Source organism: Chanos chanos, chromosome 12, assembly GCF_902362185.1.
Source record: "Chanos chanos chromosome 12, fChaCha1.1, whole genome shotgun sequence".
NCBI lineage: Eukaryota > Metazoa > Chordata > Actinopteri > Gonorynchiformes > Chanidae > Chanos > Chanos chanos.
In genome coordinates, this window is record NC_044506.1 from 2,534,450 (window position 1) to 2,557,839 (window position 23,390).

The 23,390-nt window shown below is 37.4% G+C and overlaps 1 protein-coding gene across 1 annotated transcript; it reads left to right on the plus strand.

Annotated features, from left to right (window-relative positions):
• The first annotated feature begins 1,392 nt into the window (after positions 1 to 1,392).
• LOC115825435 (deoxynucleoside triphosphate triphosphohydrolase SAMHD1-like) lies at positions 1,393 to 15,816 on the plus strand. The gene is made up of 15 exons (XM_030789269.1): positions 1,393 to 1,407; positions 2,783 to 2,943; positions 3,471 to 3,586; positions 5,073 to 5,134; positions 6,202 to 6,384; positions 6,630 to 6,833; positions 8,107 to 8,283; positions 10,586 to 10,677; positions 11,507 to 11,603; positions 11,691 to 11,782; positions 13,701 to 13,810; positions 14,397 to 14,602; positions 14,746 to 14,844; positions 15,129 to 15,233; positions 15,802 to 15,816. The coding sequence occupies exons 1-15, from the start codon at positions 1,393 to 1,395 to the stop codon at positions 15,814 to 15,816; spliced, it is 1,734 nt and encodes a 577-aa protein (XP_030645129.1).
• The last annotated feature ends 7,574 nt before the right edge of the window (positions 15,817 to 23,390 follow it).

Consider the following 23,390-nt stretch of genomic DNA (forward strand, 5'->3'; position numbering starts at 1 on the left):
CAAATACACAGCGTGTAGGAGGACCTGAACTATGTCACATTCAGTCCCTAGTATTAAGACATTGCTCCTACAATACATTTCCTCAGAGAAGGGCAAGGTCTTTCCTAAAATAAAAGATTGGGCAGTGGCCATTTCCCTTAGGATGTGAGTGGGGTGCTTGGCAACCCTGTGTACAGATAAGGACCCATACCCTGTAAATAGAAAAAGAGAAAGGGATGAAACATCAGATGTGCCTAAAGGAATGAACTTACTTTACCTCAGTCTGCGCTGAAGCTTCACTGTCGTCCTGTAGAACAGGACAGGGAGTAATGAGATGATCTGGCCCATGGCCGTAAAAACACTAATGAGAGTCAGGTGAGAAAAAAACACCAACTGGTGAGCAAAGTAACTTTTAGGGCATTAGAAACATTTGTAGTAGTGTGGCAAGCCAAGGCTAAATTGCTCTTTTCAGTGGCTCTTCTGCAGAACACTGGAACCCAGGATCAAGCAAGCCAAGGAAGACAGGAGCATGATGACATACAAAACAAGGTTTCCAGGATATGGTGGAGAAATACTGGTTACAAGGGTTACCTGGAAGTTAGTATAGAACAGAGAGATGTGCACAGAACACATACAACCTGTCAGGACTTGAAACTAGGCATGACAGAGAATGAGTTTAGCAGTGTAGATTGTGTCTGAATGTTCCTATGACAAAGTTCATTTCAGCTGTATTTATGAAACAAATTTCAGACAGAAGAAGAGCATTGTTGTTACATCCCGCCTTGATCCTAGGTCTTGTATCCTAGAGGGCCTTTTAGAGCTAAAAAGAGCAAGTCCTTTGTAACATATGTTTTTATTCTGGTCAGTAGAAACAGTGAACTCAGTATCACTTCAGTAACTCTATGTGTCAGAATAGCTGTGCATAAGGAAAATGTTCTGCTTGCTCAGGCACATGTCTGTAAATGAGACATCTCAGATGTGTTGAGGCATCAGTGGGATACGTCAGAACAATAAGATATTGATGACTGCTGAATACCTAAGGTGTTTCCTTGGCAGAGCTTTGACACCGGTGGTGTGTTCATTCTCATGCCACAACTTCCAAACTTGCACAACAATTTGGCTCTCATGCCGTACCTCTATAATTTGCCAGTATAAAAAAGCACCCTGTGCAATACATTTGCCTAATCAGAACTGAGCTGATCATTTAGAAGGTTTAGATTCCAGAGAACAAAACTTCGGCACAGCAAAAAAAGTAAGTTTTCAGTGGGTAAATATATATATATATATATATGTATATATGTGGTGTATAGTTTGTTTCTCTTCAGATTATTTAAACAGATGACATACACACTAAATTTATGATCATGCACTACATGTTTGTTGCAGGACCAACAAGGAGATCAAAACATAAAGATGTCCCAACAAAAGGTAAGAAGACACTGTTTTATATATAAACCTGTGTGTGTGTGTGTGTGTGAGAGAGTGTGTGTGTGTGTGTGTGTGTGTGTTGGAGCTAGCATATTGGGATTTTTTTTTCCTTCGTTGTTTTTTTCTCTTTTTAAATTTGTGTCATGACAAAGTAATTACATAGCAACTCGAACTTCATGCTGTGTTCACAGTGTTTGACACAGACAATCATCATTAATCCACTCATCTACTAATAGATTAACAAACTCTTAAGAACATTTAGATGATCTCTTCAAATCAGTGCTGTGCTGCACTGCTATGCAGTTCACTCTGTAGAATCATCCACATGTCCAACAATCTGCACTTGGAAATGCTCCTTTTATTTTGCACTACTTGAAGAAAGACAGAAACATGTACTCTCAAGCCAATGGCAAACAGTACTCTATTTAGGATCCTAACAGAAATGTTCTTCTTTCTGCTAAGACAGACAGGGAGAAACAGTTACAGCTCAGTAATGGCTTTCAGCACTTCTTACAAAAGAAACACAGTCCATGATGCCACTCTGCGCCTCCAGTTAAGCTCCCCTTCCTGAAGAAAATACACGATGGAAATCCTTATGCAGAAGAAAAACTGATATGATCAGGGAGTTGTAGCATTTTTGCTTACAGCCATGACCGTCACTGTCATCTACATTAATGGTGTTTCTTTATTTGACATTATATATGTTTATTCCAATCGGTCCAAGTGCATGGGCGTTTGAGCTTTCATGAAAGGGGAATGAGACATGGTAGAAAGGAGGAAATAAAAAAGGAGGAATGAACTCCACCAGGAAGAATATATCAGGGGTCATCTGTATACTAAATATCTACATAAAGCTTCAAAATATGCCTGTCTAATGACTGAAACCTAGAGGTGGGAAGGGTGCATGTGAGCTATGGTTTGAGCAGGTGGTTTGAGTATACTCATTTATAGTTCATTTTGCAGTTTGCTTGATTTTTGCATTGTGAGCACTCGGCTTTCACGACAATGTTAAACGTATGTGAACGAGATGGGTAGTTAAGACACAACTGAAAACTATATATGTTAACAAACCAAAAGAAACTGAGCTCAAGATACTTAATCCACTCAGTGTCTCTTACTTCATGCTTACCTGGCAAAACATGTTCATTCATGCAACTGGTGCATCAGCCTTGAGGTATTTTTTTCCGTCTTATTTTTTCTCTTGTGAGACTTTCATTTATTTATCCACTCATTCACTATTCTGTTGTAATATGTGGTGTTTTAAATGGAGAAATCTAGCAGGGATTTTGCCTTGTCTAGTGAAAACAAATTGATTCACGGTATGAATTTAATATGTTCTATTTTGTAGGACTATTAACCAGTTTTCTCCCCTCAGATATTCAATGACCCAATCCATGGCTACATTGAGATGCCTCCACTTTGTGTTGAAATCATCAACACCCCACAGTTCCAGAGACTGCGTTATATTAAGCAGCTTGGAGGAGGGTACTTTGTGTATCCAGGAGCTTCTCACAACCGCTTTGAACATTCCATTGGGTAAAATGATTACACTTCCTTGTTCAACACATTCTCACATGTATTCTGGACCATGTTCAGGTTTTCTATATTTATAGTTTGTCAGGTTGACTGATTATATATTTGTATATAAATTACATTTTTCTACATTCATATGAATTGTAGGTGGAGTATCAGGCTATGTGCAATAAACATAACTGGTTATATCATTAAAAATAAGAATAGAGAAGCACACTCAATAAATGTCAGTAACACAACATTATATACGTGTGAATGCAACACGTTAAATTGTAATGTTAAGAAAAAGTGTCAACATTTGAAAGGAATGTCACTGATGAGACATATGCAACTAACAAAAAAAAAAAAAAAAAAAAATAGTGTCTAACTTAAACCCAAATTCTAGCCTCAGCAGAGGCAGTGGGAATTGATTAAATAAGTAATATTAGCTAGCAGTAGTACATGTGAGGTCATGTTTAAAATAGGAACTGATAAAGGAGGAATAACAACTAGAGTGTGTTGAATCTAAGAATCTGTGTGTGTGTGGTCAGTGTGTGTCACCTCGCAGGCAAGCTGATCAAAATGCTGAAGGAACATCAACCAGATTTAGGGATTGATGACAAGGATGCGCTGTGCGTGCAGATTGCTGGCTTGTGTCATGACCTTGGTGAGTACTGAAAAGTTTCTAAAAAAACAAGTGCAGAAAGAATTATTAAACTGTGTTATAACTGCTTTCCCCCCACTGTTCATGTCATTAATTAGTATTTTATGTGTGAATATGTCTCTGAATTCACACTGCATTGATTATGAGCATATGAGTACTGATCATAGTCTTGATAAGTAAGATAGTGTTTGTAGTGTATGTGTTGTATGATCAAGATACATAAGTTTGTTAAACAGTATACATTCTGTGGTGAGCATGGACTTAATGATTTGTTTTAGATGATCTCACACATTCCTGTTCAAGAGAAGAGTCTGTTCACTCAGACAACCAATTAATCTCAGTAATATAGACTGACAGACTGTGTTGTAAACCTGCAGGCAAAACTTCACCTTTAGTCCCTGTTCTTCAAAACTCAAGTTCCTTTCATTTTATGAGCTCAGTCAGATAAGAAGCAACTTAGCACACGTGCATTCAAAACAAGCAAGCAAGCAAACAAACAAACAAACAAACAAACAAACAAACAAACAAACAAACAAACAGGGAGGGAGGGTAGTTGCAAGTGCAGGCAGTTCTTTATCGAAATCCAAACCATAATCCAAATCATGGTCAATAAACAGGCAGGATCTAGTGCACTATAAACTGGCTGCTGGGGCCTAGGCAGAGGGTAACTAGGAACAAGGCTAACAAGGCGACAAACAGGAAAACTAGAAACAAGGACCAGCTCAATACTGACAACAAGCAAAAGACTTCTCAAAGGTACACAGGAAAACACAGGAGTATATATACACTCAGATACAGTGAGGGAATAAACTAAGGACAGGTGCACACAATAACTGGAGGACATGGAGATTAGCCAATCAGGTCCAACTTGGCTCTGATTGACAAGGACACAGAGAGGTAGAAACAGAGATCAGACTCAAACAAAACAATGCAAACTGAACAAGTCTTTTGGAGCAGGTGGGCTGCAGAACTGTACTATATGAAATATGCTGAATGTAAACTGAAAATCAAAACTGTACGATATGAAACATACTGAATGTAACCTGAAAATGAAAGCTGGCTATTAGTGAAATGTTCTTGGAAGTGTCATTGAATTAAGACAAAGATTGATTAAATTATCTTCCCATCTGAAAAAAAAAAGAAAAAAGAATCAGCTTATTTTTCATCATCCCTCACCTTAATTTAACCTTATCAGAACAGTCGGATAAGAACATTACTGTCATGCATCTGAATGAATATTGACAAATTCAGTCACTAGAAATATTGACAAAAGTATACATCTGTTAAGCATTTGCATTTACAAAGCAGATAAGCGGACAATAAATTCAAGGTTCTGTATGTATATACACACACACATATATACATATATATATATGTATATATATATATATATATATATATATATATATATATATATATATATATAATTCTCAATTCTTCAGAGTAATTAATAAAACTGTATTGATCATTATGTCATTTCTCTGTTAAGGTCATGGCCCATTTTCCCATGTCTTTGAAATGTTCATGAGGGAAGCTGGCAAACAGTGGGAGGTACTACTTTTAAAAAAAAAAAAAATTGGAAAGAACAACAACAAAACTATTATGTTTATTTCATATTACTATATGTGTGGTCAGAATGTCATTTTTTGTGTGGGGAAAATTCCCTCAACCAAATGCTGGTGCATCCAAATGCTAGGATGAGGTTACTATAGTAAAAAAAAAAAAAAGAAAAGAAAGAAACCTATATTAACAATTCTATTTCACACTGAATTACTGGTCAGACCTTCTCGTGTCTGTTATGGGACATGGGTGAAAAGCAGACAGAGAATAGACAGGGGCAAGTGGGGTACAGCTGAAGTATTCATTACTTGTAGAGGTAATTGCTGATTGGATGAAAAGAGGCTCATTGCCCTCCTCTAATATGAAAAATAACAGCCACAATAAAGGAAGGATATTCAAATTGATAGATTAGTGATGGTGCATTAATATACATGAGCAATGTATATTTGCTACAATCAGAAGCAATATAGTGGTCAACATTCATACTTCTATCAATAACTATCAGTAATTCTCAGGCCTCCAAATTTCAAATCCAAAGAATGAATGAGGTAACTGGCATCAAGCAAACCGAAAGTTATTTCACATTCTGAATCAGAAATGCACAAATGAACAAAGGATCCAAGATGTACACCATACCTGATACTAAGTCCCATATTGTCCCTCATGTGAGACAAACTGAACTCTAAACCACAGCATAAATGGGACCATTAAATTTGAACATGTGTTTTGAAGAAGAGTTTGTGAGCCCCCCCCCCCCCCCCCCCCCCCCCCCCCCCCCCCCCCCCCTTCCAGAGCTTGTTCATGTGTTTATTAATTAATAATAAGAAAATAAGTTATAAGACATAAGAAGATAAGAAAAGTTGACTGATGAATTGATTATTTAATGATAATAAGATATCAATGGAAAAGCAGAAAATACTGGCACAATAAAAAAATAATATTAGTTGCAATTAGTTGCAATAGTACTGGTGCAAGTGTAGTGAGTGTGTAGTGTGTTTAGATGTCATGAATATTTCCTGTACTCTATGAATATGTTTTTCCATATCTTTCTGACAAAGCATGAAGAACAATCAGTGAAAATGTTTGAGGCCCTGCTTGAGGAGAAAACAAAGGAGACAACAGAGACGAGGACAATAGAAAAGCTGATGCGTGATGTTTACAGTTTTACACATGACGATTTTGAATTCATCAAGGCTCTCATAAAAGGCAAACAGAGCCCACCTGGCCCCACAACCAACAGGGTAGGCAATCTTTCTTTGTGTCTATGTGGACATTGATCATTTCATAAGACATATAAATTGTATATAATCCAGAAAAGACAAGGAGCTCCTCTCTTTTACCTGGCTTTTTAAGAGTATGTATATTTTAGTTTACTTTAACAGTGTGAGGTTAAGCTGTATAAACATGCCCCAGTTGACTATTAAAAGGTTGAAACCGTGTAAGACTTAAATGGTTTTATGCTTGTCTGTGCATTGACCCGGGACAGCACACTGAGGCACTGGTGAAGGTATATGAAGCTCTGATTCAGACGATTGATGCTGAAGATGTCCGTAAAGACACAGGCTGTGGGATTAAACTAAAGGACTTGGAGGAGATAAAACAGCTCATCAGGAACAGTGAACCCCTTCCCAGAGATGACACCACGAATCAAGGAGGGGGGGCAAATGTATCACATCCCACCAAACCTGAGGTACATAGCAACATTTTAATCTGAAAATTAGTCTTAATATACTGAATACAACCAAAAATCAACAACAACAACAACAACAACAACAATACATTAATTCATGTGAAGTAAATATACTGTTCTGCATGCTGGATGCTATTTAGTCAGATTGTATTACTTTTCACACTAAAGTCCTTCGAGCTGTTTTGAAGCAAGTGAAAAGTCATTTTATGTGGTTCGTCTGCCCTATTCTGCTGACAAAGCATGAAATGTATCATAGGGCAGGGAGACTGGATGAATTCACTTGAATTCATTCACATCTGTGCGTAATACTAAGGTTTAAGCAGGAAGTGGTCAAGTTGCTGGTGAACAGAGTAGTAGATAGTAGGGTTAACTGTAGTCACAAAAAGACAGGGGTCGAACAACAAGGCAAAACACAATATCGGAGGCCAAGCAAAAAATGGGCTAAATAAAAAAAGAAGAAGTTGGTAAGGGAAATCGTTAACAAGAAAAATAGACCAGCTCAGTAGTACAGTAGACTGTGAGACTTCACAAAGATACAATGACAAACAAGGAATATCAATACATAGAGACAATAAGGAACAGATGTTAGTATTTACTAACTAACAAGTCCAGTAAACCAATAATCAATCAGTAGCGTGCTGAAGATGTGTGCAGATAGGTTTGGATCCATGTGGGGCTGTAACACAGATGTGACAAAATGCGGATTTGAGTCCATTACATTTTATTCCAGAAAATGAAAGAAAAGATCAAGAAATCCAAGGGAAAAAATTTTTATAAACCTGATTATCTAAAGGGTGAATTTCCTGTTTAAGGCTCAGAAGTCAATTGAAATGATTATACAAATACTTCAAACTTTGGTTTGAAACCAATTGGTTATACTAAAATATGTCACAGTATGCCCCTCAAAGGGAAAGGCAACAAAATTCTTCTATCTTTAGTGCAAAAATTGCTCTTGCTTACGAACATTGTTACTGGGCTGGTTATTAAACAAACTCAGTAAACTCTCCTGACACTCATCCACTCTTCTGGTGAAACATTCTTGCATTTATCACATTTTTGTAACAGGACTTTCCCAGGTGAACTGAAAAGAATCTTGAATCTTATTTCCCCATCACTTTTATGGCTTTAGAACAGTTGGTTTAATATGTGTACTGACCTGGTGCTTTTCACAGGGTCCTAAGTGCCCCCTGCTATAATGTTTAGATTGTCAGTAATACTGAGAAGGGAAGACTCTGTGACTGTCTGTGATTGTTTCTGCATCTTCCTGAGACAGCAAACTGAGGCACTGGTCAAGATATTTCAGACACTGATGCAAATGAGAGGTGTTCAAGGTCAAATGGAAGAGCATGGCAGCACTAAGGACACCTTGAAGAGGATGATAGAGCTTATTGGGACGATTAAACCCTGTGACAACGTAGAGAAATGTGAAAGACAAAACTCTGAAGATAAGGTGGACAATAATTTTTCATTCTATTTCTTTCTTATTTTCCCTGTTTCTTCCCTATAAATTTTTCTATTTCTTTCTGTTCAAAATATTATACTTGTCCCTTGTCATTTCTACTTGTTCCTAAATGGTTTCATATGAAGTATATGTTCTACATTGTGTAATCAGAAATGGCAAAACATTGTTGCATTTCATTTTGGTCGTTCGGTTTGTTTTAAATGTACAGTCCCTTTCACACCACATGCCTTTGCCCAAGAGTAACTGAAAAACCAGCTATGACAATGCTCCTCAGATTTGAGACTGTCTTCACTTGACACAATACTCCACTAAATCGCTGGCCTACAGTAGAGGACTATGTCACAAAACAAGGTCAACATGTTTAGTGTTTACTAAGGTTTCTGGCCTCACTAAACTAAACATACACATAACACTAAGGCAAGCTTGTTATCCGAGTGACAGTTGACAAAGCGTTTGTAGAATTCAGGTTTTGTCAGTACAATTATGTGTGTGTGTATTTTAAAACATGCAGGTTACTTACCCATGGATGTTCACTCCCCCTGCCCATATTTTTTTTCCTGTCAGTCCAGGGGACTGAACCAATGACCTTTTGGCCCCAAGCCCGCTTCTCGAACCTTTAGGCCACAGCTATCTCCTATTACTTAAAGATTCTCTGTTATTTATGTCAGTGCAAATGTTATGGTGAAATGGGGTCATAATTCATATCAAAACCCCCTAAGCCAGGGGTGTCAAACTCCGGTCCTGGAGGGCCAGGGTCCTGCTGATTTTTGTTTTCACCTCTTAGTTACCTATTGATTTTTATCTTGAAAACAGGTGTGGACACTCTTCAGCCAATCAGAGATTCTATTTAGTTGGTCTACAAGAAAAACAGCAGGACCCCAGCCCTCCAGGACCAGAGTTTGACACCCCTGCCCTAAGCAAAACACCCTAAGCAGCCCAGCTAGGTAGCCAAAAAAAGTATTGAAAAAATAGGCCAGTCTATTTTTTCTGGTTGGCCTTTGTGCAAATCTAAAGTTTTTAGATCACTAAAGCTTTCTGACAGATAAAAATTAAAGATTATTTTGCTCCAGGTCTGTTATGAACATGCCTATGTTCTGCTAGGTGATGCATTGGAATGTATGATTGATAAGTTTAGATGTTATAAAAGCTCCTCAGTTTATTTATGCACAGGGGTAAGTTGTGTGCTGCTTACAGTTTTTAACTGTGATTGTTGGTCTCAAATTCTGTGAGATGAACACCTGACCTGCTGACCAATGTCCATGGTGCTGAATGCTCAGAGGTTTTTCAAATTGTCTTCTCTCGTCATACACGGTGTCCCTAGTTTATCCTAACGGTCATCCCAAAGCATGGCAGGGTTGTCTTCTCCTGCTTTGATACAGCGCTGCCAGGACATGAGGAACACTCCTGTTATGTAGTTTCACTTTCTTTTGTCCTCTTTATCCCAAAAAGCAAAGGCCATCTGCAAATGATCCAGATTCCATTCAGTTCTTGTTGTTATTTTCTTGTTTGTGCATTTTGGTGCATTGAAAAAGCTGGGGACTTGACTCTGTATGTTGTCTTTCAGGTGTCATAGATGACTTGGAACTTATCTTTTCATGTGACAGGTGTTTTTGTTTTATTTTACACTGGTATAAATCTAACCACCTGAATTAAGAGAACAGCTTTGAGGATATCCTGCCAAAGCATTGGTTCAGAGTGGAGGATTTGACTGTATTAAAATATTCATCAACAGCCCTGTGTCAGGAAATCTGCTGCATGCAACCAAACCAAAAGTCCTTAATGAAGATTCAGAGCAGGTGAACAGAATGGAAGGAAAACAGGTCAACAGGCTCAGGAACAGAGGAACAGCACTAGATACAGGCTATGTTTCTTTAACTCATGAACAGGGTTTGTCAGAACGAGGAACAGACTCTGTTCCAACTCAGGAACTTGGTTCAGGAAAACTTTCAACCAATGCTTAACGAAAGCACTCCAACTAACCAAGCAAACCAAAAGTCAAGGTAAAGACTTTGCAAAGACTAACCAGTTAGAAAGAAAGACTGGGGTATTATACAAATTGAAAGCAGGCCTAATTAACAGACAGCAGGTGCATGTGGTAATTAACTAAAAGAGAGATCAGACTGGTGTTTAGTAGGCTGGCGACCCTGACTGCTGAATAGCAGTACAGGGGATGATCATACACTGAGGCTGGGTTAGACAGCATTTTTTTCTCTATAGCTATGAACAATAGGGTGCTCTCTGGACATTATGTGTCCTTGTTAAAATAAAGTCTCATTTTTCATTTTCTAAGGCTGGAACACGTTCAGATAAACCATTCTTATATGAGATTGTGGCCAACAAGAGAACTGGCATTGATGTAGACAAGATGGATTACCTCAGCAGGTGAGATTCAATTTTGCATCAGTTTCTGTATTGTCAGTCACATGTAAAATTATTAACACAGTTTATAAATGTCTCTAGAAAGGCTTTGAGCTATATGGAACAGAGACTGAGATAAACTAACTGTTTAAAAATAGAGAAGATAGGGTTATTGGGTGTCACTGAAAGGGATTTTATGGTAGGCAAGTGTGTTTGTATACATACCCTTGTAAAGCCCTGGCAGTTTACTTGCCCTCTTCTTGATAACAATGACATTAATTAAAGTGACATATGAACACCAGCTAAACATGAGTATAAGACAAATTTTAATAAATAAATTGCAAAAACAAACAAACAAAAAAAAAACAGATTCCATGTCTTGACAGGAAAAGACAGTGGCCACCCACTGAGGATATAATGTCTGAGAGTGTGACATTGTCAGATTGTGGTGCCTTGACTTGCATAGTCTTTACACATTTCAGCATTATTCATGGCACACTATGACATTTTGTCTTTCCAACACGACATTGTTTCGGCTGTGTCCGAGTCAGGGAACACTGCCTGAAACACACTGCTCATTCCATCACTGGAGGAGTAGGAGTGGTGTTTAGCTACACTGTTTGTTCTCAGTTTGTGTGCAGTTCAGTTTGTGTGCAATGTTTACACATTGTTTTACAGGTACTAATCATTATTATTTTATGGAATTTTACAGTTTTCATTCCTCTCAGCCTTTGAGCTTGTGTTGTCTTCCTGTTCTCCTGCAGAGTAACTAGTACAACTAGTAGAGATTGACAGTGGTAAGAATCATTGTCATAATTTGGTTCCCACAGCTATCTGACTGTTCTCTTCACAGGGACTGCCACCACCTGGGCATGAAATGCAACTTTGATCACGAGCGCTACATGATGTTTGCTAGAGTTTGTGACGACCAGATCTGCATGAGAGACAAGGTGGTAAAGTAAAATGATGTCACTCAGAATAACAACATATGAAAATCTCTGTGTTCATTTTTATAAACTCGTTTACCATCTCTGTAGGAAGCAAAGAACATGTATGAGCTCTTTCATGCCCGCCACAGTGTCCACAGCAGTGCCTACCAACACCCAGTTAAGAAGCTCGTTGAACAAATGTGAGATACATTTTAAGTGACTTGCACTAAATGTTTTGTAAATGAGTGTTAAGTGTGATTTGAACAGTGTAATGAATATGTGAAACAGTGTAATAATAGTATTGTCGGACTTTTGTTATTACAGATTTTAGAAGCAGTCGACTTTTAGTTATTGTGCAATATTGCTGGGAATGTGTGACCCTCAGTTGTTACTGTATTGCATTTTATGCTGTTTTACTCAGAAATGTCTGAAATAACTGTGTACAATTAGTCATACTGTAGGACTGTTGCCCTCCAAGTTGCCCTCAATCTGACCACAGAGAGAGTACAGGAAGGTGTGAAGAGAGGGTGTGAAGGTCTTGCAAGCTCTGGATTCTGACATAAGGCAGTCAACACATATATGGGCTTTATTAGTCTTTACCTGACTCAAATTTATGAAATAGCTTACTTAACTGTGAGGTAAATAGATTTGTCTTGAATTTAATATTTAAAATTTCTATCTCAACCCCCATCTACCTATGGCATGACACTTGATATGTCTATTAGGGCTGTAATGATTCATCGTAGCACGATACATAGCAGTGCAAAAATGTGATGGTATGCATCATATAAGTTGCTGGTAAATTCTTCAAGGGTAGTACATAACAATATAAAATGCAAATTAGTAGCCTGTATCATTATTTGTGCTACCAGTGCACAAAGTCATATGTCACACTTCCGGCATTCCAGTCAAGGTCTCATGTTTTACCTGTTTCAGTCATAGACAGAAAAAAGAGGTTTCAGTAACAGAATAACAGTGTCAGCGTGAAACATAATGATCATGGCTGGAGCTGAGATTGAAATGGAGGATGCACCACCTTTAAATCAGCAGAGTGGCAGGCTTTTGGCTTCCTAGCCATTCAACAGGAGAGTGGTGACAAATTAACTGACAAAATGAAGGTGGTATGCAAACACTGTAGAAAAACTATCAGCTACACCACTGCTGATACCACGTATACGATACAGCATCTACAGCACCACCACAATGACAAACTCCAGCCAGGAGCTGTGAGAAAGAAAGTGCTTAAAGGCCAAACTTCTCTTGAAAACAGTTTTGCACCCCGTTGCCTCACATGTGCAAGCGCACCAGATCCATTGGAGTGTATATTGCTAAAGACGTGAGACCATTCTCAGTTTTCTGCTCCTGACTCAGCGCATTTTGAGATGCACACAGGAACAAGCATAGCTGAAGTTTTAAAAGCAGCAGTATCAGTAGTGTTTGTGACAGTATCTTAGCTCATTAACTTGTGTCTAAATTGAGTGTTGTGTGTTGAGGTGCAATTTTCATAATTTCGTATTAATGTAATACAGACAGACCCATTCAATTTAGCATTATTTTATGTTTGAAGATTGTTTATTTTAGTCTAGCTTTCAAAGAATTTCTTCTGAATTAAGCTGTTTACACTTTTGGTGTAATGTTACAAAAACACAATAATACTTCAGCATTTTCAATGCATCAAAAATAAATCTGTTGTTTTCATTCCAGTGCCCGTTCAATTGATTTTCTTAAAAATATCATTGAAGAATTGAACTCTAAACATGGCATTGTGAATCAAATCAAACCGTGAGCTGAGTGTATCATTACATTCCTAATGTCTACATATGAACTTCTATTGGCAAAACAATAGTTGTTCGTCTAATCTGTTTGAATTATATAGACTTGCAATATATGTATTTTTATTCATCACTCCTAAATATATTACGAAGTAAATTTCTTCCATAAGTTAGATATAATGTCCAGAAGAAAGACTGTGTCCATAAGAATAAGAGATTAGAAATAGTGACTACGGAGTTGAATGTGTCTTTTGTATATTAGGCCAGAAAACGGCCCTTAATATCTCGTTTCATAAACCAGGGTTTATCAGTGCTTTATGTTTCTCTTTTTTTTCATTTTTGACAGGATTGTTGATGCCCTTTTAGAGGCTGAAAGAGCTGGGTTTCAGATTCCAGGCACTGGCAAACAAATCACAGAGGCTGTGGAGGATGAGAAGAGTTACCTGCACCTCACAGGTTCAGTGTTATTCCACACCTACGTTTAAGAACAAAACATGCAAATTTACAGCACAGTTGTTTTGGTTTTGTACTTCATTCCTTAAGTACACTGTATAGCTTAAGAAAAAAAAGACATGCATTATGAGCCCTCATAATAGTCCTTTGGGGTCTCATAAAAAGAAGTGGCTGCTGACTGACACATTAAAGAGCATGCTGGAGTCCTAAAAAAGTGTTCATATGATATGGACGAGTTCGTTCTTATCAGATAAGCCATCGAATCAGTGTTACTGTTAGAGCAGATGGTAAAAGCTGACATTCATTCCTCGAAATTATTGCCAAATAAATTTACCAAGTTTAGTGATCACTTGACAAACAATGGGGTGTATGGAAATAAATGATAACAGGCAATCATGACAAAATTTGCAAAAAATTAAAATGTAAATTGAAATATCTCTTTACTCTGAAATGAAAAGTTGAGAGGAGACACAGGACAGAAACGGTCTGGCCAGTCAGAATCCACCAGCCCTCATTACTTTGTGACCTCCCTCAAATATCAGGAATATATACTATATACTATCATTTGTTGGTCTCCATATCTCCACAGATGATGTTCTTCAGGAAATCGTGCAAGTGTCATTAAAAGGTTCTCCATCAAAAGGTTCCCAGTCGGCCGATTCTCCATCAAAACCTTCTGATTTGTCAGAAGCTGAGACGCTCATTAAGAGAATCCAAACACGACAACTTTACCAGTGCCTTGGCACTAAAACATTTAGTGTTTTTAACAGGAAGACTCACAAGGGGGACTTGAAAGTAAGTAACAGTTTAAAGTTTCTGAGACTGTGAACAATAATATTATGATGTAAATGTAAATTGTATATGAATCAGTGAAAGAGAAGCATTAAGAATTGTCCGTTTTCAAAACTAAATGATCTCTTTTGTACTGTTCTTGAAAGAGCAACATTCCTGGGTTCCTTAAAGAGCTTAAAAAACTACTCAAAGAGCATGCAGAAGAAGACAACTCCAAACTGAAAAGCTCCAACTTTGATGTTTTGGTGGGTGATATTTTTGTGGCATGGTATCACTTGAGAATGGCATAATATTTAGGTAATAAGACAGTTGTGTTTAATATTGTGGATAATAGCATAATCAGATGTTGATTGACTTGTTCATGGATTTAACTACAAGTAGCACTGATGGAGATTTCATAAAGTGAACATAAAGGATCTATCATTTGCTCTATGCTTCATACTGAAAACATGTCTGTTTATGGGCTTAGAGCTCATCTTTATAATAATTTGTAATTAGTTTTTCACTATGTCTCTTTTCTTTCCGGTAGTGTTTCAGTCTGGACTATGGCAAGAAAGAAAAAGATCCAATTGATTCCTTAGGATTCTACAAAAAAACAAAGCCCGACAAAATGATACACCTGAACAGAGAAGAGGTATTCTTATCAATCCTTATCAATAGATCACCTCAGTTGAGACCTGATTAATTTTTTTTTCATTTAATTTTATAAGATGTACATGGACACATGCTTTTCAGTTTAAAACACAACAGAAAACAACAAATTTCAAAAGAAAAAAAAAATTATATGTAGCAAAGAGAAGGACAAAAAAAATTTACCTCACAAACAAAATAACGAGCTTTAGAACAATCTGAGTCTCATACTGATGGTTTTTAAAAGTAAGTGTAGATCAGTCTTGTGCAAAGGAAGTGAATCTTGCAATAATTGACGTAACAATCCTGCAATAATTCAAAATATGTTCATAATTTTTTCCTAGTTACCGAATGTAACTTGGAGATGAGTAGCTGAGTAAAATTTATCAACTGAACAGTGCACACCAACACCACAATGCTGTGGTTATTCCCAGAATTTTGATTTATAAATCTTGACAAATGATTCATATGTATGATTAATTAAAAAAATGTACAAAGAGTAGGTGCAGTAGCACATATATATGAAGACACAAATGTACTTTTCCTCTACACATTTTACTTCTCTTTTCCAGGCTGCAGCATACTAAGCATTTTCATTTCTTTCTCAAGGTATCACACCTACTGCCCAGCAGATTCACTGAAACCAAGGTAATACTGTATTACAAAGGTGAAAAAAAGCTGAAATTAGATGAGGACACAATGGACAAAGCTTTGGAAAAATTTTGGGACATTTAGGTGCCAGAGGACATTTAACAAGCATGAGCAGAGTGTATAACAGTCCTGACTGTGTTGCATGAGTTGGTGGCAAGTTTTTTGTGCACTGTGTCCTCTGTCTCTTAAATTGTTTCTTTCTCTCAAATTGTTTATGCATCGCAAGAATGTATGTTCTAAGAACTGGGGAAAAAAAGATGTTAAAGTAAAAGTTTAGGGAGTCTGTGATTGCTGGGAATTTTAAAATGTATTAGTACATATTGATGTAAATAAAACAAAATACATAATGACCTAGACAAACGTAACCATATCAGATGCACATAGCGGTTACTCTGTAGAGCAGAGGAAATTGTTGCTAAATTTCTTTTGTTTTGTAAGATTTTCTTTTGTCTCTTTGTTTTAATGAAGATTTTAAGAAAGAGAAAAAGAACAAAATGTGTTTTTTTTTGTATTTTCCATCCTATGTATCTACATGAACAAGATACATTTAGATGTATTACAGTCATATATCTGAAGAGGGCTATTCTTTAAATGTTTGGTGATAATCACACAATGACTACTTGGGGGACTGATGAGTCTGAATTTAATTTACTTTAGTGAAATAATAAAAATGAAGATACATTTAATACATGTTTAGCCATTCAAAAGAACAGTGATTATAAGTGTGTGTGGTTCTTATTTGTTATGTCCTCATATTGAATAAAGATGGGATAAAACCAATGCCTGTGCTGTGGAGAAGCAGTGTGTCAAAGTGAAACTAAGGCACAATGGGAAAGAATAGTATTTGTGCAATAAACATTATTCCATGGTATTCATATTGTATGTCAGAAATGATCGAAACTACTGTAATATGAGACTACACTACTGGGATTACATTGTTATAATCTGGATTAACAATTTGTCACTTACAACCCTGTTCAAAAACCCATCCTGGACAGGTAAGATCTATTGATTGGCAGTATATACTCCAAAATAACACCGACAGAACCTAAAAAATTAAACTACATCTGTGTCAAGATTTCAGTTTTTGACAATTTGACAGTTGTACAAGAGAAAGTAAGATGTATCTGAACAGCATAGCCAAACACAGCTGGCAGCCTGGACAATTATCCCCATCACGCTGATGATCTTCTGACTTCTCCTGCAACTGCAGTTACACACTGTGCCACGGGACGGCACTGTCTTTCCTCCCTCAGGTTTCACTGTCATTTTCTACATTATTTCTCACGCGTAAGATTATGGGTTGTGTAGCATTAGGGATAGTAACTTTGAAACTTTTCATGCAATAATTTGAGCAATCTTTTATAGTACTTTGGAAAAAACATTTCATGACTTGAATGAATTGAGTACACCACCAGTCAACAGCTGCTATATGCATGGCCAATGATTAATAATTACAGTGTATTAACTATTAATAAAGACTAACACAAGAGATACTTCAGTCATACATATACAGTGGACATACAAGAAAAAAACCAAATGGATCACATGTCTGTGTCTCAATCCTCAAATTTGACAAAGAAAATAACATTAATACATGCATGGAGAAATCTGTGTAAAGATGGATGTGTTTGCTTATTTGTTGTCATGATTTTTGTTGTTGGGCAGCAGGGTCTGGAGGGCATGTCTTTATCAGGGGATCAGGGAAGTGATTGGTTTAATAATGTAAGATCTAACTGCAGAGACATATGTTTATAGGAAGAGAAGTCCAAAAGACTGTGTCTGGAGGAAGATATGACATCTGGGTGTTTACTGTGAGTGATCAAGTTCCCAACTTGGAAATAGATCACCACCAGACTCATTAGATTCACCAATATTTCTCAAACAGAACACAAATGATGGCTATGCTGACTGACTGTAAATTTCTTTACTGACAACTTAAAAATATTTTAAAAAGTAACAGCCCTTGGGAATAGCGGTGTGAAAAACAGACATAAATTTCTATTCAAGTGGAACAGAATTTCTAATTTGATTCAATTAAAAAAAAATTACAAACTGTTTCAGTTATTTAAAAATAAAAGTCTGAGATCTGAAAGTGTAGTGACACTTATCTGAAAAGATTTTTCTCTGGATGACTAAATGCTGTACATAGTCCTACATCCCTGGAATAATAGAAAATACACAGATACATCTGACCCTTTTCCCTTCACAAGGTGGATATATTCATAAGAAAAAAGAGAAAGACACAGCAATTTGAAAGCACAAGAATAAAAAAAAAAAAAAAAAAAAAAAAAAAAAAAATATATATATATATATATATATATATATATATATATATATACACATACACAAACACACACACACACACACACACACACACACACACACACACATATATATATATATATATATATACACATATATACATACATACATACATACACGGGTGTGTTTATGTGTATGTGCAGGGTTGGGTAAGATTACTTTGAAATGTGGTCAATTCTTGTAATTAGTAATGAAATCCATTGGATTACAAAAAAAGTAATCTAATCTGAATACTTTTGGATTACTTTTGCTTCACTTCGAAATCCATATTGAAAATATTGCACCGTATACTAAAAAATTGGATGTAGCCACAAACATGTGAGTTCCACAAATATTCTTTTTCCTCTTTAAACATCTCATTTTCAAAGAAACTATGTGCACTGTGTCTGTTCTATAACATGTGGGATGCTCTTTCCTTTGCGTACGTTTTTGTTGCTGCGGTTTTTTTTTAATCAAAGGCCACATGGGGGACTTTGCTTTTGTAATGCAAGAGGAGCATTGTCTCAAAATGTTCATCTTCCATTTTCAATGTAAATTAAAAGGAATAAAAACTCCATTATCTATAAATCATCAATCTTAACTAAATCTTAAGTAAAAGCAAACATTAGATAAGTTACTATTAACAAAACTGGCAACCTGGCAACCTGAGAGGAGTAATTTACTTTGACATACAATAGAACATATTCGGCATGTGGGTCAAATCAAATTACTCTTACAAAAACATGCTGGCATAAATGTCTACAGGTGTACTGTAGTGTTTCTTTTGTTTAAGTTCTTGTTGCTGATGTTTTTTAATCAAATGCCACAGAGAGGAGTTTGCTATTGTAATGCAAGAAGAGCACTTACTCAAAATGTTCATTTTCATTTTAAAATGACCCTATTTTAAAGACGTAGTCAAAAATGTAATCACGTAATCCTTGACAATATAACTATATTCTAATTACATTTTTCAAATGTAATCTGGGCTGATTATAGTTACTTATTTTTTCTAATTTGATTATGTAATCTCACTTACATTTAACATGTTACTACCCAACCCTATGTGTGTGTGCGTGTGTGTATGTGTGTGTACCCAGTAGTATATTATATTAATGTAGCTATTGTAATGCTGTAATGTGTCTTTAGCCCAGTGTGGAGCTTGGTTAATAGAACCTGATTGTCTGAGGGAGGAATGCAATGCAGTAATTTTGTGACATCAGAAGGATCAGTTCATCCAATTTACAATTTACAATTTAGCATTTGGCAGATGCTTTTAGCCAAAGCGACTTGCAATCAGTGCATCAGTCAGATTCCTAATACCTCATAAGCAGACATCACAATAAGATTGAGCGTGAATATGCCCCTTCATATTGCGCCCCTGGAGTACTTTGTCAAGCATAGATACAAGACAAGTTTTTTTTTTTTTTTTTTTTTTTTTAAGGAAGGGGGGTTAGGCTTAGTGGGATAGGTGGGTTCTGAAGAGATGGGTTTTCAGTTTCTTGCGGAAGATGGTAAGGGATTCCACAGTCCTAACTGTATGAGGGAGGTCGTTCCACCACCGAGGGGCAATGGCGGAGAAGAGGCGTGGTCGGGAGGAGTGGCTGCCCGGTTCCCGAAGTGAGGGGACCGTCAGCTGACCAGAGGTCGTAGAAAGGAGGGTTCTAGTAGGGGTATACGGAGTTATTAGAGACTGAAGGTATGATGCGGCAGAGCCTCTTGTGGCCTGGTGGGACAGCACCAGTGTCTTGAACTGGATGCGGGCAGCTATCAGAAGCCAGTGGAGCACAGTAAGCAGTGGAGTGACATGAGAGTGCTTAGGGAGGTTGAATACCAGGCGTGCAGCGGCGTTCTGCATGAGCGGGAGTGGCCTGATGGTGCAGGTCGGTAAAACAGCCAGCAGAACGTTGCAGTAGTCCAGGCTGGAGATGACAAGCGCTTGGACCAGGGGCTGGGTCGCCTGTTGTGTGAGGAATGGGTGGATTCTCCTGATATTGTATAGGGAGAATCTGCAGGATCGAGTGACTGCCGCGATGTGACCGGAGTAGGTCAGCTGGTTGTCGAGGGTCACGCCAAGGTTTTTGGCTGCTGTGGTGGGGAACACCGCAGATCCCTCAATGGTGATTGCAGTGTTGATCATTGGGGAGTTCTTAGCAGGAAAAAACAGAAGCTCCATTTTCTCCAGGTTGAGTTTAAGGTGGTTAGCAGACATCTAGGAGGCAATGTCAGCTAAGCAGGCTGCGATACAAGGCTGAACCTGAGGGTCAGAGGGGGGGAAGGAGAAGAACAGCTGTGTGTCATCAACGTAGCAGTGGTAAGAGAGACCATGTGCGGAGATAACTTGACTGAGTGATCTGGTGTAGAGAGAGAAGAGGAGTGGACCAAGTACAGAACCCTGTGTGGGACTCCAGTGTGGAAAGGGCAGGGGGAGGAGACTGATTCCCTCCAGGAGACCTGGTAGGAATGGTCAGACAGATAGGACTTGAACCATGCGAGTGCAGATCCCACGAGGCCTAGCCCAGCTACCCAGTTCAGACTGGAAATAAATAAATAAATAAATAGAGAGAGAGAGAGAGAGAGAGAGAGAGAGAGAGAAGGGGGGTACTTTTAATCAGCATAAACTAACTATGACTGGTTATGATGCTTCTGCAACACTTTAAATTACTGTGTGGCTGAGTGGTTAGGTAAGACCAAATCTTCCATCATCATGAGAAGATTTGAGTGTTACAGTATTTTCCCAAAATATAACAATTTTATTATGGGAAGAGAGAACAGAACTCAAGATGAGTTTCTCACCTTCAGTGGTCACCATCTGCTCTTTCTCATCAAAGCTTCCATACGATTTAGGCTTCTCACCATTGTGTCTCTTGTCTATATGAGAAAACAGGAATTTTTAAGTCCCCTCATACACAACATAAATAGCTGGAATATGGTCACTTACTTCACCTTCAATTATCAAGTTAGATTTAAAATCTTTAGCATTTTGTAATGTTCCCCGTTGTTGAGTGATATTATGTCAATTTCAGGAAGTTTTGTTAAATGTGTAAAATATGTGCTATGCCATGCAGAATATCCCAGTTGCTGAAACTATGTGTAAAAGAAACAGACAAAAGCAAACAAGACCACCAATATGACCAGGAATAACAATAAAAATAACAATGACAAGAGGAAGAAGAAACAACAACAACGACAACAACAACAAGAACAACGACAACGACAACAACAGTGGTAAAGTACTGGTCAGTCAAAGACATGTAATAGAGGATTATATCACAAAACCAGCAAAAAACAAACCCCTACAACTAACAGTCTCCCCATCATCTGACTAGATGTTGTCTACCTCTGAAATAACTAAATTAGAGCATACTGTTGAGTGTTTGATCTTTTTTAGATCACTGAACTCTTGAATCTGATGATGTCTTTATTTCTGTTCTTGGTTGTATCTGGAGTTTGTCTCTTTCAGGCTGTAGCATCTCTCTCTCAGTGGAACTGAACCCCTTATTGTATTCACAGGTTATTACCTGGGCCTCTGTCTATGATGATGCCCTTTCAATAGCACTGACCTGGCCTAAAAGATGAACTTAGACTTGAACAGGAAGAAGGAGAACTACAGAAGTTGTTTTTTTAATAGCTGAAACATTCTCTCTCTGAAGACAGTTTTAACAGTACCCTACTGTCTTGGCCCTCGGCCTTCAACTCTGCCTGTTCTATTTAGCTGAAAAAGCAGAGCTCTTTTACGTTTTTATCTGTGACAGATCTGTATGTCTCTTTCAGGGCTCATTGATGTCTTACTGTCTTGTTTTATTTGAGGTACTAGTTTTGAGCCTTTTACAGTTAGAGCATTTGGATTCTTTAAAAGAATTTGACTATTTTTTGGACATGTAGGAAAGTAGTCTGAAAAGAAAATCAAATAGGACAACCAATTGTTTGTTTATCTACAAACAAAAATACTGATCTGCAAATACATGAAATTCCTTACACATGCCTTGAAGGCACTTCTTAATTTAGTTCAGTTCAGTTCAGTTTTGTCTGTAAAACACTTTTTAAAATGTGACACCCATCCTCCTCTGGCTTGCCCAGGATAGTTAGATTAGTTGAGAGACCAATCTTTTTAGACAATAGACTTTTAATCTTACACTCAGTCATTTTCAGGAAACAAAACCTCACATTGTAACAATACTGACAACTGAGTCAAGTCATAATGAAATTATTCAGTCACTTCCTTCAGTGACGTGTTCAGTCAGTGATACACTAGATACAGTGATGTATGGATTATCATTTTATTAGTCAAAGGCTAATGTAATTACAACACACAATATATAAATGTATGTGCTGTGCGTATGTGTATGAGAGAAGAGGAGAATTACCTTGATGAAGTGGTGTGTCTGTAACAGGTATTGGAACACCTCGAGCCTGGACTTCATCTGCTCCACCATTAACTGCTCTTTGCTTCAGCAACTCACTCTTTTCTGTGCCACGTATGTTGAATACGACAGTTATTGGACAGGTTAGCATATTAGTAGCTGAGTGTCAGTGCTAGGTGTGTGCTGGTAATGCTAGGTGTTCATATGTATTCATAAAATTTCTTTTTATCTTCTTGTATGACTATGAACTTGAGAATCTTTATACTGGTGTGTAAAATTTAAAATTATTGTATAAAATTGAACATAGAATATAGTAATAGCTCTTTTAGACAGATACACATCTTTCTGGGTTTTAATGTAATCATTTCTTGCACCTGTTAAATTTGGTGCCTGTTTAAATGTGTAAATTCATTTAACATATTCTGTGATTGTGTTGTTTGACAGGAGAGCTAGAAAAATTGCTTGTTTGGAAACTGTAAAACTGTAAATTTCACAGTGTAAACTAGACATCACACTACTGTTGTGTTCTGTTACAGCATTATTTTCTGCACATCATCATTTTCATAAGTATGTGTTAATAATGGTTATTTCAGACATAAAAGGAAGTAGCAAAATGAGAACAACAGAGGAGACTGTCCTTCTGATAGAATTGCCATAATCCTGAACCCCAGTCTCTGTAAGCCCTTCACAGACCCCTAATCACTGACCTCCCCACATCAGAAACTAACCCTCTTCTGTCCAGAGAGGAACCAGATCTGCTCATCATATATGTTAAGTATAGCTTATTCTGCCTTTTCTCCACAGTATCTGACACTTAGTTCATTTATCTCTTACGATAGCCAGTT